Genomic DNA, 16,512 nt, shown 5'->3' with positions numbered 1-16,512 from the left:
CCAGAAGTCTTGCATTACAACTCCCATCATTTCCAACCTCATGGTTGGGAACTTGTATAGGTTCCAAAATATATTTACAGGTCAACAAGTACATTCATGTTCTCGATTTCTAATTCTCACCTAAATTACAGATAATTCATGATACTATGAAGAGGGAAGAGAGGAAATTATGTCAAGATTGCCACGTTCAATACTGTGTCTCATATGCCTTAGCCTGCTTGCTCAGGTTTCACAACCTGTGGGGGAGCATGAAGTGATGCATCCCTGCAGTAATTCTGGTTTCCAGTTTCAACTTTCCATTCCAAGAAGAAAACAAAGGTTAATATTATTATCACTCAGTAATATTACATCACTGGCTGCAACTATCCTGCTATTAGGACTGTAAATCAGCATCAATTGACTTTAACCAACTGATGAAAGAAAAAAATCACACCCACAGTATTGTGTGTAAATAGGTAAGATCAACTAGTGACACCAACTAATCATGAAAAATATGAAGAGTATAAATAAAATAGCAAGCAAACTACTACTAATATATCCCACCAAAAATACATATGTGCATAGAAATGGGACTAGCCTGAAGCCCTTACCCCACTCCATTCTCAGCATCTTCCTTTCAGACTGGTCTTCAAGTCTATCTTTACCATCAGATGCTAAGCATGAGTGATGGCATGGACTACTATAAGAATTACTGGGGATTCCCTGAAGAAGTTTCATGTCTAGCTAATATATTAAGATAAAATGCGTTTGGCTAAAATACAACTTGCTAGCCATCTTTCACACAAATGCTTAACCTATTACTAAATTAACCACCTGTGCTATATTTATACAAGTAAAGTTAGTTCAGGAGCTTACATCTAAAGTACTTTTTTATTTTTTGGAACAGAAATTGGAAATCTATGACACAAGTAGTCCTCAACTTACGATCATTTGTTTAGCAACCATTCAAGATTACAACAGAGCTGGGAGAAATGACTTATGAGCAGTCCTCATATTTATGACTTCTGCAGCGTCCCTGCAGTCCTGTGATCAATAATCTAGATGCTTGGCAACCAGTTCACACTTATGACAATTGCAGCAACCTATGGTCACGTGATCCCTATTTGTGACCTTCCCAGCTAGCTTCCAACAAGCAACGTCAATGGGGAAGCCAGCAAGTTGCAGTCACATGATGTCTTGCATAACAACCAGGGGATTCATTTAACCGCAGCAAAAAGAAGTCACAGGTAAGGGTGTGATTATCACTTAACAACTGCACTACTTGATGAATTTTCTGGTCCTTATTGTGGTTGTAAGTTGAGAACTACCTGTAATGAGATACTGTTGATCTGTAGCTCAGGGGAATCCTCATGTTGGCATGGACTAAAAATGGGGGCCTGGCAATATTCAGTCACAAGAGTAATAAGAACTGATCAAGAATATATTCAATAAGAGTGCGGCATAGATAGATAGATAGATAGATAGATAGATAGATAGATAGATAGATAGATAGATAATCTGTTAAATGTTTGTTAAGCATTCAGAATACACTTGCTTAGTCCCAGACACGGGACATACATATAATTCGATTTAAGGTGGATTGATTTTCTAATCTGCATAATATAGCTAAGGATAAATTCCTTTATCAATGTGAAACTCCATTTGAATTTGACTCTGCTTAAGCAATAATAGTGTGATTTGACCTACTGCTAGCAGTAAGAGAATTACCTAGAATCTAAGAAATCTAAAATCTTATTCTTCCTTGAAAATGAAGCTGTGGCTCTCCTTCAGATTCATTCAAGGGTAGTTTAAGGAATTTATCAGATTTTTTACTTTTGTGAATTAGACCTGATGAACAAAATTATCATTTCCGAGCACAGAATTTATTCTGGGTATATAAACTGAACAGTTCTTCCACAGACCTACTTAACTTCTTCCCCTCCCAGCAGGTCTTTATTTTAAATTCTTCATTTTGATTCGATTTATTTTTTCTAATGCAATTTAGGGCAAGGAGAGATTGTTGCTATTTAGTAATGGAAATGGAAATATCTGATTTGGTAAAAAGAATGAAATGTAAGATTTCATTTGTTCATTCGTGGATTTTCTGAAGTCTTAAAAATCAGAACATTGCAAAACAGTTTGATGCTTGTTATTGAACCTTTATCAATAGCGTCACAAGCTAATTGAAAAGTAAATTCCACTCTATTTTGTGGAGCAGATTGCTCAGTTATCTAGAAAAGTTGATTTCTAGTTGATTTACAGAATAATACCCATCAAGCTTGGTATTATGCTGATAAAGGAATTTGAATTCTCAAGGGGCCAAGTCAATTTAGGGTAGAAAGTTCAGTTTTTTCCCCAACAAGGTCTTATTACTTTCTCTCACCCTCCACAGGTTCAGAATTTCATTTCATAATCCCACAAACTTCCAATACCAATCCCATTCCAGTGAAAAACTTAACTTGTTTGTAATAGTGGCAAATATCTGTAGCCCGGGTGTACGATGAGAACGAAGCTTCACCCTCAAACATAACTGTACTACGATTAAGAACATTATTTCTCCATATAACTAGAGGCATCCCAAAATGATAAATAACAACAACCCGCCACAAGGTTACTAATCCAGAGTTAATGTATGTCATCTTTCATTCTTTAGCTAGGTCATCAATATACTAACTATAGAGACAAACGGGCGTCACCAGAGCGTGATCTTCCAAGCGTTTACACGTGCAATGTGTACAGTATTTGCAGTCCAGGGGTTGAAGCTATGGGTTTCCTGAGGGCTTCCACTCTGCATCCCGTATTAAGCAATTAGAGAGAATACCAGCTGGACTTCTCACACACATTTCCAGTTGATAGTTACACTACCCCGGTATATCAACTGGGATCCTCTAGTACGAACAATGTTATTAAGCAAGCATCCGCCGGCGTAGTGTAGACCAGACCAAAGCTCATGACTAAGGAGGCAGCCCCCCCAAAATCGATTTTAAAGTAACGGAACTCCATCTTACCCTAATATCGCTTTCTACTAAGGGACTCTGATCCGCCAGCCACCCAGACGTTGCGGCTGTCGACCACTTTTATCTTCGGCTTAGCTTGGGAAAAAAAAACAACAAGCGAGAGCAACCAGCAAAAGGGGCGCCTTCTCCACGTGTGCGGAGAAAGCGCAACAGCCGCGTTTGTAACGGGCGCCAGAAATGAAACTCAGCCTTCCCTGCCCCAATCATTGGTCCGGACCACGTTACCGGCTGCTTTCAAATCTGACGACAGCTACTTCTCCATTTGTTAAATGAAACAGGAAGCTTTCCTCTAAGGCAGGGGTGGGCAACCTCGGCTCTTTTATGACTCGCGGACTTCAACTCCCAGAATTCCTGAGCCAGCCATGCTGGCTCAGGAATTCTGGGAGTTGAAGTCCACGAGTCATAAAAGAGCCGAGGTTGCCTACCCCTGCTCTAGGGGCTGCGCGTAGCAGCTCTTTTCACTTGCCACATTTTCTGAGAACGTATTAAGCCGAGTAAAGATGACTGCATTTCCCCGCCCTTTTATTGTCGGTAGCGTTTCTCTTTTGCAGCGATGCGCCAGAACCGAGAACTTGGATTCACGTGCAGATTTCGCCTGAGAACGAACGGGCTTTGGGAAAGTGGAAGTTGCCGCTTTACAAGAACCCGCACGTACGTATTTTTAAGCCCATTGTATTAACACGAGAGTTTCATTTCGTGTGCGTTACGATGGCTGGTCGCAGAGTCAGCCCGACGTTTATAACTGGATTTGGCATTTTTGCCCACCTATCGAGTCTTTCCCAAGGACCTGGGATAGGCAGACGTGGTTGAATAATATTAAAGATACCACGGTAGGATGCGAGCTGTTCCAAGAAAGCTGCCTTTTGCAGTTGAGCGATGGTTTTTTTTTGTGTCAATGCCTGGGGGTGTTCATCTCAAGGCGCTATTAGTTTAGTTTAGTTTAGTTTATTAATATTTCTATATTTAGTAATATTTCTATTACTATTTAGCACTTTGCTTTTTTGCGGCAGTCGTTCTACTTCTGCTTGCAGGTGTTTGCATCTTGTGGTTTTCTCCTGTTCTTTCTCGTCTGTTCTGATCTCTCCACTATCCAGACTTTTGGTCTTTCTTATCCACAATTGTTAAGTCGTGGGTGTTGTGTGGCAGACGTTGTAAAATCCCAGGGCACTTTAATGCCATCATTTTCTATTACTTAAGCCTGTTTCGTGGTCCTACCAATCCTTGCTTGCAGGCAAGTGATATTTCCTACAGAGATATCCCAGTGCAAGGTAATTGTTGCTTTGTCGTGACGTTGCTTGTAATCACTTTGCGCGATCTTTTTTCAGCAGCTTGGTGGACCGTTTCTTCAGCTTCTTTGCTTTTGCTATCTGTTGCTCTTTTCTTAACTCTGGTTTTGAATGTATTTGTTCTTCCAGCTTGGTCTTGTGCAGTCAGAATTAGCCTCTCTATTATTATTATGGTTGGTATTATATTTTTATCCCACCTTTGTATGTATTTATTTGCTCAACAAAAAACAGCAAAATACTCTTCCTGCTGTTTTCCCAACAAGCTTGTGAGTTGGGTTGGGCTGAAAGAGAGTAGTCCAAAGTCACCCTGCTGGCTTTCATGCCTAAGAGAGGCTTAGAACTTAAAATAATCAGCATGTTAACCATGACAGCAAGTTGATGCTCTTTTTTATTGCTATCTCTATAAAAAATGGAAGAAATCTGTTTCTCTGATGTATTTTTAAGACTATGTGTACAAATTCCTTTGTGGGTATTTTACATGTTTCTTCCCTATTTCCCAGACGTTTTCCACAAATGTTGCTGGTTATTTCTTAGTAGCAAATTGAGAATATATACAGTACTAGGTTACAAACTTTTGTCACACAGTAGAACGGCATAATATTGGATGGGGTGGGAGAGAATCTTGAATAGGCAAATATCACAGACTTACTGCTGAATTAAAACATGCCAAGCCTCAATATGGCTTATGGATTAATGCACTGTGAAACCAACAAGTATGATTTGTAAATTATGTTTTAACATTATCTTGTATAAACCTGGAAAATTATTATCAGTTTATTTGTTAGGTTTATAGGCCACTTTTTTAAATAGGAGTGCAAGGGAGCATCTTAAATATTCCATCTCTCAATTTTTCCCAAAACAAGCTTGTGGGATAGGTTGAGATGAGTCATCTAATGAGCCTTTGATTGTTGGTTGACTGAAATCAGATCTAGTAACTAATACGGGCTAGAAATGTAAGAAACACTGATTTGGACTGAGGCCTGAATAAATGTATATAATATTGTGCTATCAATTTGTGGACCATCTCGCTTGTAAACAATTAGGAATAATAGCTCATCAAACTCATTTTTGCAGCATGCAATAAGAGTTTATATTAATTTCAGTTAACATTAGTGCTATTTATTCATTTAAAGTAATTAAGCCCTGATAAGGTGCAAATAAGGTCACAAAATGTGAGACACAGCAACTGCCATAAATGCATGCCAGTTGCCAAGCATCCAAATTTTGATCCTGTGATCATGGGCATGCACCAGTGGTCATAAGTGTGAAAAATGGTCATAAGTCACATTTCAGTGCTATTGTAACAATCACTAAACAAATGATTGTAAGTCAAGACTATCCGTGCAACTGCAGTCCTCTGAGAAGAGTGCTTTTTGTGTTTATTCCTGTACCAACAAAGGTTTTTGACTCTGTGGACTCACATACGAGTGACCACCGTAAATGTGGCTTCTACAGGTGGTCCACAACATACCACCATTCATCTAACAACCATTCATAGTTACAGTGGCACTGAACAATGTGACTTGCAACTGGCCCTCATGTTTACATTCCTCACAGCATTCCTACTGTTGCATAATTAAAATTCAGGCACTTGGCAACCAGCATGTATTTATGACAGTTGCAGTCTTGGGACATGCAATCACCATTTGTGACCTTCCCAGCTGGCTTCCAACAAAGGATGCCAGATTCACTTAATGACCACATGAATCACTTAACAACCATGGCAAAAAGAGTTCTAACATTGGGTGAGATTTACTTAACAACCACCCTGCTTAGTAACAGAAATTCTGGCCCCAATGGTGGTCATAAGATGAGCACTACTCATATCCATCAATCTGTGTTATGTGTTTGGGTGCTTTGGCAATGCAGGGCAAGAAGTATTGGGATGTGGCGCTCCTGGCGCTCATGCAAATGGAGCTCACCTGCTGCTCACCAGCGATTCCTGTGGCCCAGCTGCAGTCCTCTCATGGCCCACTAGTGGGCTGCAACCCAGAGGCTGGGGACCCACTGCTATAAAGTAGCCCAGAGGGAAAGACTGAATGTCCCAAACCACTTAAGTAAACCTTCTTCTTGAATATTCACAGAATATAGGAGTAGCACAGGACACTGCCTATGTTACTAGATTTTTGTATTATTTTTGAGCAACCTGAGACTTTGGAGATTTATATGGAAATATTTCAGACAGTGTCTGCATTTCCCCCACTGGTGATCCACTGCTGCACTGCGTGGATCTGATATTTTACTTCCAGGTGGTCTATTTTTCAAGTGTATCATCAAGACCTTTTGTTTTTTGCAAACAAATTTTATTTACAAAAGTAAATGTATTAATTTGCACTGGCATGTCAGCCGTCCAACAATATATATAAATCTCTCTTGATCACTCTGAAAACATAAAAAGGGAATGGAGAAATGTGTTAGATGTTAAGTTTGTGAACTTGAAAGCAAAGCTCTATCTTTGCTATGTATCTTTCATTCCATGTAAAATACTACATTGGTATTATGTCTGGTTACTCAGATGTCAATCTTGTGTAATTGGTTTCACAAAGTCATTGCCTGTGGATTTCCCAGCAAAAGAGGTGCAAGCCTCAGCAGTGCACGAACTGGCATCTTCAGTGGTTTGAATTTCAAGAGGAGCTCAGAAAAACTTGTGCTACCTAGAAAATATTTTGAGAGAAAACAATTTTGCAGCTGTAAGAACATATGTACAAAAATGCTGTGTTTTAGAAACAAATATAGGTAGTCCTCAACTTACAACAGTTCGTTTAGTGACTGAAGTTATAATGGTACTGAAAAAAGTGACATATGACTGTTTTTCACATGACCTTTGCCACATCCTCATGGTCACATGATTAAAATTCAGATGCTTGGCAACTGACTCATATTTATGATGGTTGCATGTCCTGGAATCAATCATGTGATCACCTTTTACAACCTTCTTTGCTTCTGACAAACAAAATCAACAAGGAAGCCAGATTGACTTAACAACCGTGTTACTAACTAAATAACTGCAGTGATTCACTTAATAACTGTGCAGAAAAGGTCATAAAATGGGGCAAAACTCCTTTAACTACTGTCTTACTTAGCAACAAAAAATTTGGACTCAATCGTCATAAGTCAAGGACTACCTGCATAGCCCTTTGGTGATGTACAGCAGTGTTGATTTTCCTATTTAAAACACAGCGACCAAATAGCTACATTTTAACAGGGTTCAGAGATCTGACTGTGACTTAATACATTTAGACCAGACAAGTCAAACTCGCGACGTCACATGACGTTTTGCCATTGCCGGCAATGGGGTGGGTGTGGCTTCTGTGTGATGCGTCTGGCCCGTGGGCCGGCAGTTTGACACTCCTGATTTAGACAATCACATCACCATGCTTTAAAAGTTATGTTTCATGCCTTCTCTAGCTTCTTGGGTTTTACTTATCCAACAACATTAAATGGTGACAATGAATCTAGTCTTCATCTGCTCTATCGTAAATTCATTCTCTCTCACTCGTGGCCCCGTTTGTGTGTGCACCCGCACATAAAATGCTTCCCCCTCCTTTTCCCTCTGGTCTGCTGACTGAGAAAGGTTGGAGACCTCTGCCTTGGTATTAAAATATTTTAAAAAGGGTCAAAATGGTAAATTTACCTTCCAAGCCTCCAGCTAACAGCTGTCCTGGAATTGGGACTGAATGATATATAAGGAAACATGCCAACATACTTAATTGAGATTCATCAATAAGTTGTCCACTTAAATAGGAATGCAAACAAATATCACCGCCAGCTGAAAAACACACAAGGGAGATATTTTAGGGCAGACATGTCAAACACAAGGCCCGGGGGCCAGATCCGGCCCGCGAAGTGGTTCCATGTGGCCCGCGAAGCCATCCTGGAAACGTAAGGGAACGGCCCCCACTGCCTTGGCCCTGGCTCAGAGACCCTCCTTCTGCCAGAGACCCTCAGATCTGTCCCACTCCTGACCAGGCCCCCATAGGCACCCTTGATGCAAATGATGTAGAGCTGGCCACGCCCACCCAGTAGGCCATACACACTCTAGCCACACCCACCCAGTAGGCCACGCCTACCCTGGCCATACCCACCCGGCCCCTTGAGGGCAACCGCAATGCTGATGCGGCCCTCAATGAAATTGAGTTTGACACCCCTGTTTTAGGGGATATAATAGGGATCTGCACCAAATATTGGAAAGTAGAGTTCTGTTCAAAATTCTAGCAAACTGACTATATCTTCCTCTGTGAAATTTCATACCACTCACTATCACCATTACCTATTTCCTCTTTCTTCACTCTATTATCAGTTTAAAAGTATTCATTATGGATTTAGCATCATTAATAGATGAGCATCTCTTAGGTTTTTTTTCCAAAGTGTGTTTTTCTTTGGCTAACACTATCTTGTACTTACTGATACTTCCCTTGTGTGCCTATGCCTCCATTTTCAATATATACTAACAAAGAACTGTTAATTACATTAATTTTCTTCAAAAGTCAAAATTAAAGTAGAAACCATATTCATTTTAAAGAACTTATTGTAGCCTTCTACCAGTACAGTAGGTAATGAAAGCTTTACCTTGCAGCCACTGATCCAAGGTATTATCGATAGAACACTTCATCACAGGTAAAAATTCTGAATTCATGAAAAGCCCTGCATGTGGATTTTTCCTTATTCTTTCCTGATGACTTCTGGAATTGAAAAACTCTAGAACCAACTTTATCTGCCATAAATCAAATGTCTCAGACATTTCTTTTTTTTCTAATCGTCTCACGGCCTAGCACAAAAGGAAATGAAGATGGAATTAAATTAATACAATAGGAGCAAAGGAGTTACATGTAAGATAATTATCACAAGGTGGTGATAAATCCACTGGATTTGATTTCCCTCAGATATATGTTTGTTACAGATAATAACGGAAACTTGAATTCTAGAAGGCATAAAATAAAATGTGACTAAGGATAAATTATTACGAGTAGATTTTTAAAGCATAATTCAAGAAATCAAAATAATTGTAAATTGCAAATTCACTTAATGTTTGTTTTCTTTAAACTAAAAAATAAGTGTGTACGTGAATAAGAAGACATGCTGAGGAGAAAAAAAAATACCTGGTCAATTGCTATATAAGCTGGCAACATCTCTGGATTCTCCTGAGTAACACACTCATACAGAATGGATGAAAAGAGGTCAAAAACTTCCTGTTTCTGAAATAAGAAAAATATATTTTACAAAGCACACCATCTACTCTTTTAAACATTTGCGCTTTTTCTAATTAGTCCAATTCAAAAACAACTTGGGAGTATTTTCTGTTTTACAGTATCTAGAACACAGCATTCAGTTTAGACTTGAATTACATGTTCTTCTTGGATCCCAATACCAGAAAGCTAGAATTAAATGCAAAATGATGAATCTCTTATTCATTTATTTAAAATGCAATGTGTGCATAGATATTAAATGTTTCATCATGGTTGGGAACTATTTTAGGAGAAACCAATTCCTACAATATTTTCACAGCTTCAGTGATGAAGGCAATGAGGACCCAGATTGTTCGGGGCAATAAGCTGACTTTGTAATAATGCTGCTTGGGGTGTGTGTGAAAGCCCTAATAAGCAGGCATATACATAGAATGAAGGCTACTGCTAAGCTTGTAAGCCGCCCTGAGTCTTCGGAGAAGGGCGGGATATAAATAGAATTAAAATAAATAAATAAATAAATTGGTGACTTGGCAATCGTGTTCTCCATTATGTCCCTAACTTGGCCTTTTAAGTCTTTCAATGATCTGTCATCACCACTGTAATTAAGTCTATCCACCTTACTGACGATCATCCTCGTTACTCCTTATGTCTTTGACCACAGTTCCCATAATTTCTAGTCAACATATCCTCTGGCTGCCAATTATGGGAATTGTGGCCCCATATAGCTGGGAAATCCAGGTTGGATAAGGATCATCTATGTCATCAGACACTTCAGAATTTTTGACCAATATAACTAATTCCCTTACACACCCTCCCCCATTTTCCCAGCTAGGTTTACATCTGACAACGTACTTGCCCCATAGTTGCAGCTGGCTTGCAAAAATAGTCAGCAAATGAAAGCAGTGCTGGATCAGATGTGAAAGCAGAAATAGCTTCTGGCTAAAAATAAAACGATATTTGAAATTAGAAGATTTCCCTTTTTTGGTTACAAACTATTATTCTTTTTGAGAAAGTACATTTTACATCCCCCACCCACACCATCGGTGTCTTGGTAAAAACTTCTTGAAAAATAGTCATGCCTTCATCTCCACATGTTTAGATTACCGGAGTACACTCCATGAGCTGCTACAGTTATTACAGAATGAAGTGGTCTGATTGCTGATGCACAAGATGCACGTTGACAACCTAGCACTTGTTCTTAAGCCATTGCATTAGTAATCTATAAGCTTCCAAGCCCAATTCAGAATGGTAGTTATTACATATAAAGCTCTATATAGTACTATGTTGGATATTACAGTATCTTCAAAATGATTCTTCCTGTCCCATGAGATCATGAGAGAGACACTACGTAGAGTCTATCCTCTCAAGAGCTGGGCTCAGGAATGGGGGTTTTCTGTGATAGTTCCCACGCTCCATAATTCTCATCCTCAGAGGTATCTGTGCCCGCCTCCCAGCATGGCACTTCTGTTATCCAGGTGCCATTCAAGGTGCTGATTATTAAATCCTATATAGCTCAGGCCCTTTTGGATCTTAGAGACAACTTCTCCCAAATAGATGCTGCCCTCTTGACCTAAGTGAAAAGGGAAGGTCCCTTCTTAACATGAGGGAGAACAGGAAGTAGTGGCTACTCCCTTCCTTTGGAATTGCTAACCCCCAAGGCAAGAGTGGTCTGTATTCATATCACCTTCTGGAGAATAGTTAAAGTTTGAGTTTTCCAGAAGTCTTTGAGGGGATCTGGAGCATTATGGTTTGTTATTGCTTACATTTAAAAAAAAAAAACTTCTTTAAACACCACCTAGAATTTCTGGAATGAGGTGGTATATGAATGAATCAATCAAGCAATCAGGTTAGTGGCAACCTGATGTTTTTGAGTTTTAGGCTATTTCTCGGAGATATTGCAGATTTGGTTTCAGATTACTACAATAAAGCGAATATCGCAATAAAGCAAGTCACACAATTGTTGGGTCTCCCAGTGCATGTAAAAGTTACGTTTACACTATACTGTTGTTTGTTAGATGTGCGATAGCATTATGTCTAAATAAATGTACATAACCAAAATAATTTATTACTAAGAGTGCTCGTTATTATCTGAACCTTCAGCAAGTAATCTGTTTACTGGTACAGGGTCGTGTAAAACAAATCTGCAAATAACAATATCTGCAAAGAGCAATAAAGTGAAGGGAAATAAAACGAGGCATGCCTGTACTTTGCAGATACTATTAATCTCCTGGTGACTGCTTTTCTACCATATCTCTGAATTCATTTTCCACTACCCAACTCAGCTTTCTAAGGAACATCTTTTAGTTAAACATTCTTTCAAAATGGAAAAAGTTTTATCTAGCATCACTGCTGGTATGATTAGATGGCAGCAGACAGCACGGTAATTTCAAAGGGGGAGAAGAGCTACCTTCACTGCATAGGCATCTGCATTTCGGTGAGTTACAGTCTGTGCTAGCAAGCTTCGCCAGCCCATGGGGTCTTCTTTGTACGAAAGCTGCCCAGCTCTTAGTTTTACATAGAGCACACCATCCTTTGAAAGAATTGATCTGGGGGAGAAAAAGAGAGAAATATTGAGTTGAACTATTTTGTTTATTCTTTTAGCACACAAAGTGCAAGAAGATATGCCCTATATGGTTGTTCATGTAATTTAAAAATGGATCGTACAGAACAAATACTTCAGTATACTAAATATACTTCCATATACAGTGAAAGGGCAGCGGGAGGCATGAAGCACAGAGGGCCAACAGGGCATAGAAGGGAAGAGATAGTGGCTGGATGGAATTAAAGTGCCCCTGTGGTCCTAAGCGCACACAGGTTGCTAAGTGCCTGAAATTTGATTGTGTGACTGTGATGGTGCCACAACAGCTATAACTTTAAGGACCGATCATAAGTCGTTGAGAAATGGTGTTAAGTACTATCTGTAGCACACTAGAAAAGGAAACAGCTGTTTATATTTGAATTCCAACATTGATTTTATTTTTTGCGGCTAGACTTAATTTAATTTTAATTTTGTATTGTTTTTAAATTTTGCCTTGTAAACCGCCCTGAGTCCTTTGGGAGTAGGGCGGTATATAAACCGAATAAATAAATAAATAAATAAATAAATGCAACTATTCAGAATGTTCAGCGTGACACTTACTTTAAATGATGCAGCCCTTTGTTTAAATCGATCAGCAGTTCCCAATATCGGGGACCTTTCACTCTGATCTGGAAGCATAACAAATTTAAGTTGTAGATATAAGATTACAAAAAAACCTTCAAGTTCCTTATTTCAGGGGAAGTCCCCATACTTTCCAAAGAATTCTTCCTCCTGGCAAAGTCGACGGGAGTCTGATATATGAAGATTTGCCCTTGACGAACATATCACCTTCTTAAATATGCATTCTCAGAAATGCTGTCTGCATGTGCAGGGGGTTTAGGAGCTACATCTCAGTAACTTTGCAAAAGAGAATCATCTTGCATACCTGCTTCAGTAAGTGAAGTTCAGGGAGAAGGGTGGGTGCCATAAGTTCCTCAGATGTTTCTTCATACCACTGAGTGCCCTTTGAAATACAAAACAGTTTAGTCAAAAAATATGAAACATAAGATGTAGAAAACATTCACAAACCACATATGCTAAGGAGGATGTATAAAGCCCCCATCTCAAATTCAAATTATTGCTTTTCTCATTACAGGCATGAAAGATGTTTTCTAAATCGCATGGGATGAAACAACCAGGTTTCAAGAAAGTAGACGCATTACATGGAAAAATCTTCTAATTTTAAGGCCATGTGATATTTCTGCCATAGAAGATTCCAGAGTTTGTGCTTTACTCTCTCCTCAGTACTACAAAATAATGAACTGATCCTGCAGACATTGTCTGTTCTTCAGAATCGTATTCTTCATTTCATGTGTTTATCTTAAGGTTATGCCAAATTATGTGTGGCGTGTAGCTATTTCTTTAAGCCAACCTTTCTTAACAGGATCTCCAGGAACCTGGGATTCCACAAGAGGTCGGAAGTGGTTCCATGAGAGATTGTGATTGAAAAAAACAACACATTTTTTAAACTTGGCACTTTGACAATTATTATTGGATGATTATATCCACAACTTAATGATCGTATTAATGTACTGTGAACTGTAGATATTTTTAATGCAGGATTTCCCTGAGATCTGAACATTATTTCAAGGGTTATTCCAGGGTTAAAAAATTGAGCAGTCTGCTTTGGAATGCACCAAATGTTCCAAGATTAGGAGGCAGGGTACTCCCTGAGATTAACTTTTAGTGGTGGGTAGTGGTTTAAATTGTACCAGCCACATCAGTTACATAGCAATGTTGATGGTCTAATGTTTTACAAAGATGTTACACACCTTAGATTTTTTAATAGAAATAGGTAAAAGGTAAAGGTTCCCCCACACATGCGTGCTAGTCATTTCCGACTCTAGGGGCCGGTGCTCATCTCCGTTTCAAAGCCAAAGAGCCAGCGCTTGTCCAAGGACGTCTCTGTGATCATGTGGCCGGCATGACTAGACGCCAAAGGCGCACGGAACGCTGTTACCTTCCCACCGTAGTGGTCCCTATTTTTCTACTTGCATTTTTACGTGCTTTCGAACTGCTAGGTTGGCAGAAACTGGGACGAGTAACAGATGCTCACTCTGTTACACGGCACTCGGGATTTGATTTCCTAACTCAAAACAGCAATTGTGAGTTACCATCCCTCCCAGTCTTTCAAAGAATAGCTTGGCTTTCTCAAGGTCTGGCAGCACTGTGCAGTTATTTCACCTGCCCTAACCCGCTTTTCAGAGAATAAAACCTTTTTTTCTCCATGTGTCACATACCTTGTAGGTAACCTCCAGCAATGCATAGCAAGGGGTATCTGTATCTACATCCACAGGGACAAGGAGTCTGGGTTCAGCTGCCAGGACATACAGATGCCGCAGGGCTTGAAGGTGATACCTGTGCAGAGAAGAAATAATCTAGGCTATGACTCTTTCTGTATGAATCCATCCATCTTTCATGAATAGCCTAAGATCCATTTAAATATTTTTCCCCTCCTACTTTTGGAGAGATGTGGTCTTGATTCTGTGAAACACTTTTTTCAAAGTGATCCAGATTTCATAGTTGTTGAGAAAAAGAATGTGCTCTGGAGAGCCTTAAAAAGGTATCAAAGATAAATTTGGAATTAAAACTTCTGAAATTAGAATTTGTAGATTTGTAAGGGTGCAGGCATATATGCACACCTCAAAGATTTCTGAGTTGTAACTTTCCTTTTTCCTGTGAGAGAGGGAGAGAGAGAGAAAAAGAGGCCACTTTTGCTCCTTAAAGAACTTGCTAAAACTATTGTGGTTTTAGTGCATTAGTATGTATAGACTGCAGAGGCTGGGTATGTACTCAGTCACTCTGTGGTAAGATGTGTGGAAAGAAAGAGAGAGAAAGAAAGAAAGAAAGAAAGAAAGAAAGAAAGAAAGAGAAAGAAAGAAAGAAAAGGAAAGAAAGAGAAGGAAAGAAAAAGAAGGAAAGAAAGAAAAAGAAAGAGATAGATAGATAGATAGATAGATAGATAGATAGATAGATAGATAGATAGATAGATATAGACAGACAGACAGATTTATTGATTTAATTGAATTTCAGAGTTGGTGAATATCATTGGCCAGATTGGCACACAGTTCAATGGGTCTATTCCGACAGTAGAACTTCAGTCTCCAGTTTAGATTCTGTCTCTTTTTGCATAGTATGCATGGAAAAAAACTAAGATATTTCTAGTTCCATGATGTTTTCAAGCTTTTTCGTATTTCTTCTTCCTTCCACAATTTGTCCCAAGTCTTCTTTACACATACTGAAAATTATTCCGTTTATTATACAGTATTAAGTAAATGTGGCATTAGGCAGCTAATAAATTTAAATAAATAATTGAAGACCTAGCAGAGATATCAAAATGTTAGGCTTCTAGATCTCTGCAATTACTACACAAAGATTTGTTTTTAAATGAATATGTATTCACCAGACATTACAAGTTGAAATCCTATTTGCCAAATGACAAACATATCAGGCCAAACTATTTCTATCTACCTCCTAATCAGGTCCCTTTACCTGTTATCAGTACTGTGAACTGGGAAATGAGGGTAGAGCGCGCAAAGAAGAGCAGCAATCGATGAATTTGACGTGCTAAGTGAATATCTGTAAAGAAACAATATTTTCCCATGAGACAATAAAAAGCATTTCCTTGTCAAGCCAAAATATGGTCCCAACTTATAATGACTATAATATCAGTTCTATGCCAAAAGCCCTATTAGCCAAGAGTTTTTAAATGGAGATGACAGGGATTTCATTCAAAATTTGCAAGCAAAATATGCTGTCTTTACATGGACAGATGGAAGAATAACTCAATCCCATTGGCTTGCTTTTAAAAATTTATTATATGCCATCAAATCACTGTCAGCTCTTAGCTTTTTCTTCATGATTGATTTGCTTTAGTTAAACATATTTACAGAAATATATTCTGCATATTTTATTTTTCTTCTAGGAAACTAGCTTTTGAAAGAATTTGGAATTACTACTAGGTGCATGGAAAGATCTATATCATCAAACCTAAATTTCTGGGACACTGTAATGTCACTCAGTCCTGCTCTTTATTCTAGTTTTATTTTTTGATACAATAATTTATATCCTGTCTTTCTATTACCAGTACTTATGATTTCGCAACATGATGATAAACTATAAAGCCAATACAAGAGGATGTGATTTTTAAGTTACCAAGAATTACACCATAAAGGTGAGAAAGTAGAACATATAAATTATTAATTATTATTATTATTATTAATTTTATTTGTATACCGCCCTTCTCCCGAAGGACTCAGGGCGGTGAACAGGGCAATACATATTAAAAAACAAGATACAAAAATTAAAAACGATTAAACAAAATGCCCATGAATAAGTTAAAACACATTAAAAAGTAGGTTAAAACAGATTAATAAAACCCAACCCCATCCCATCAGGCCAGGCCAGCTTGTTCGAAAAGGTAGGTTTTGAGATCGCGCCGGAAGGAACGGAGGTCAGGCGATTAA

At 38.7% G+C, this 16,512-nt stretch overlaps 1 protein-coding gene across 2 annotated transcripts in view; it reads right to left on the bottom strand.

The window, feature by feature from the left end:
• Positions 1–6,577: 6,577 nt before the first annotated feature.
• Positions 6,578–16,512, bottom strand: part of ANAPC1 (anaphase promoting complex subunit 1) — a 57,814-nt gene continuing 47,879 nt past the window's right edge. For both annotated transcript variants that reach the window (XM_083375169.1, XM_083375170.1), the window contains 10 exons: positions 15,539–15,625; positions 14,287–14,404; positions 12,933–13,010; positions 12,608–12,675; positions 11,876–12,014; positions 10,321–10,407; positions 9,382–9,477; positions 8,852–9,050; positions 7,917–8,051; positions 6,578–6,936 (listed from right to left, as the gene is read on the bottom strand). In XM_083375169.1, coding sequence (XP_083231295.1) covers positions 6,821–6,936; positions 7,917–8,051; positions 8,852–9,050; positions 9,382–9,477; positions 10,321–10,407; positions 11,876–12,014; positions 12,608–12,675; positions 12,933–13,010; positions 14,287–14,404; positions 15,539–15,625 — 1,123 coding nt within the window. In that variant the 3' untranslated portion in view covers positions 6,578–6,820. The remainder of the gene's footprint in view (positions 6,937–7,916; positions 8,052–8,851; positions 9,051–9,381; positions 9,478–10,320; positions 10,408–11,875; positions 12,015–12,607; positions 12,676–12,932; positions 13,011–14,286; positions 14,405–15,538; positions 15,626–16,512) is intronic.

This window comes from Vipera ursinii, assembly GCF_947247035.1.
Source record: "Vipera ursinii genome assembly, chromosome: 1".
Taxonomy (NCBI): domain Eukaryota; kingdom Metazoa; phylum Chordata; class Lepidosauria; order Squamata; family Viperidae; genus Vipera; species Vipera ursinii.
This window is presented reverse-complemented; position numbering and strand designations above follow the sequence as displayed.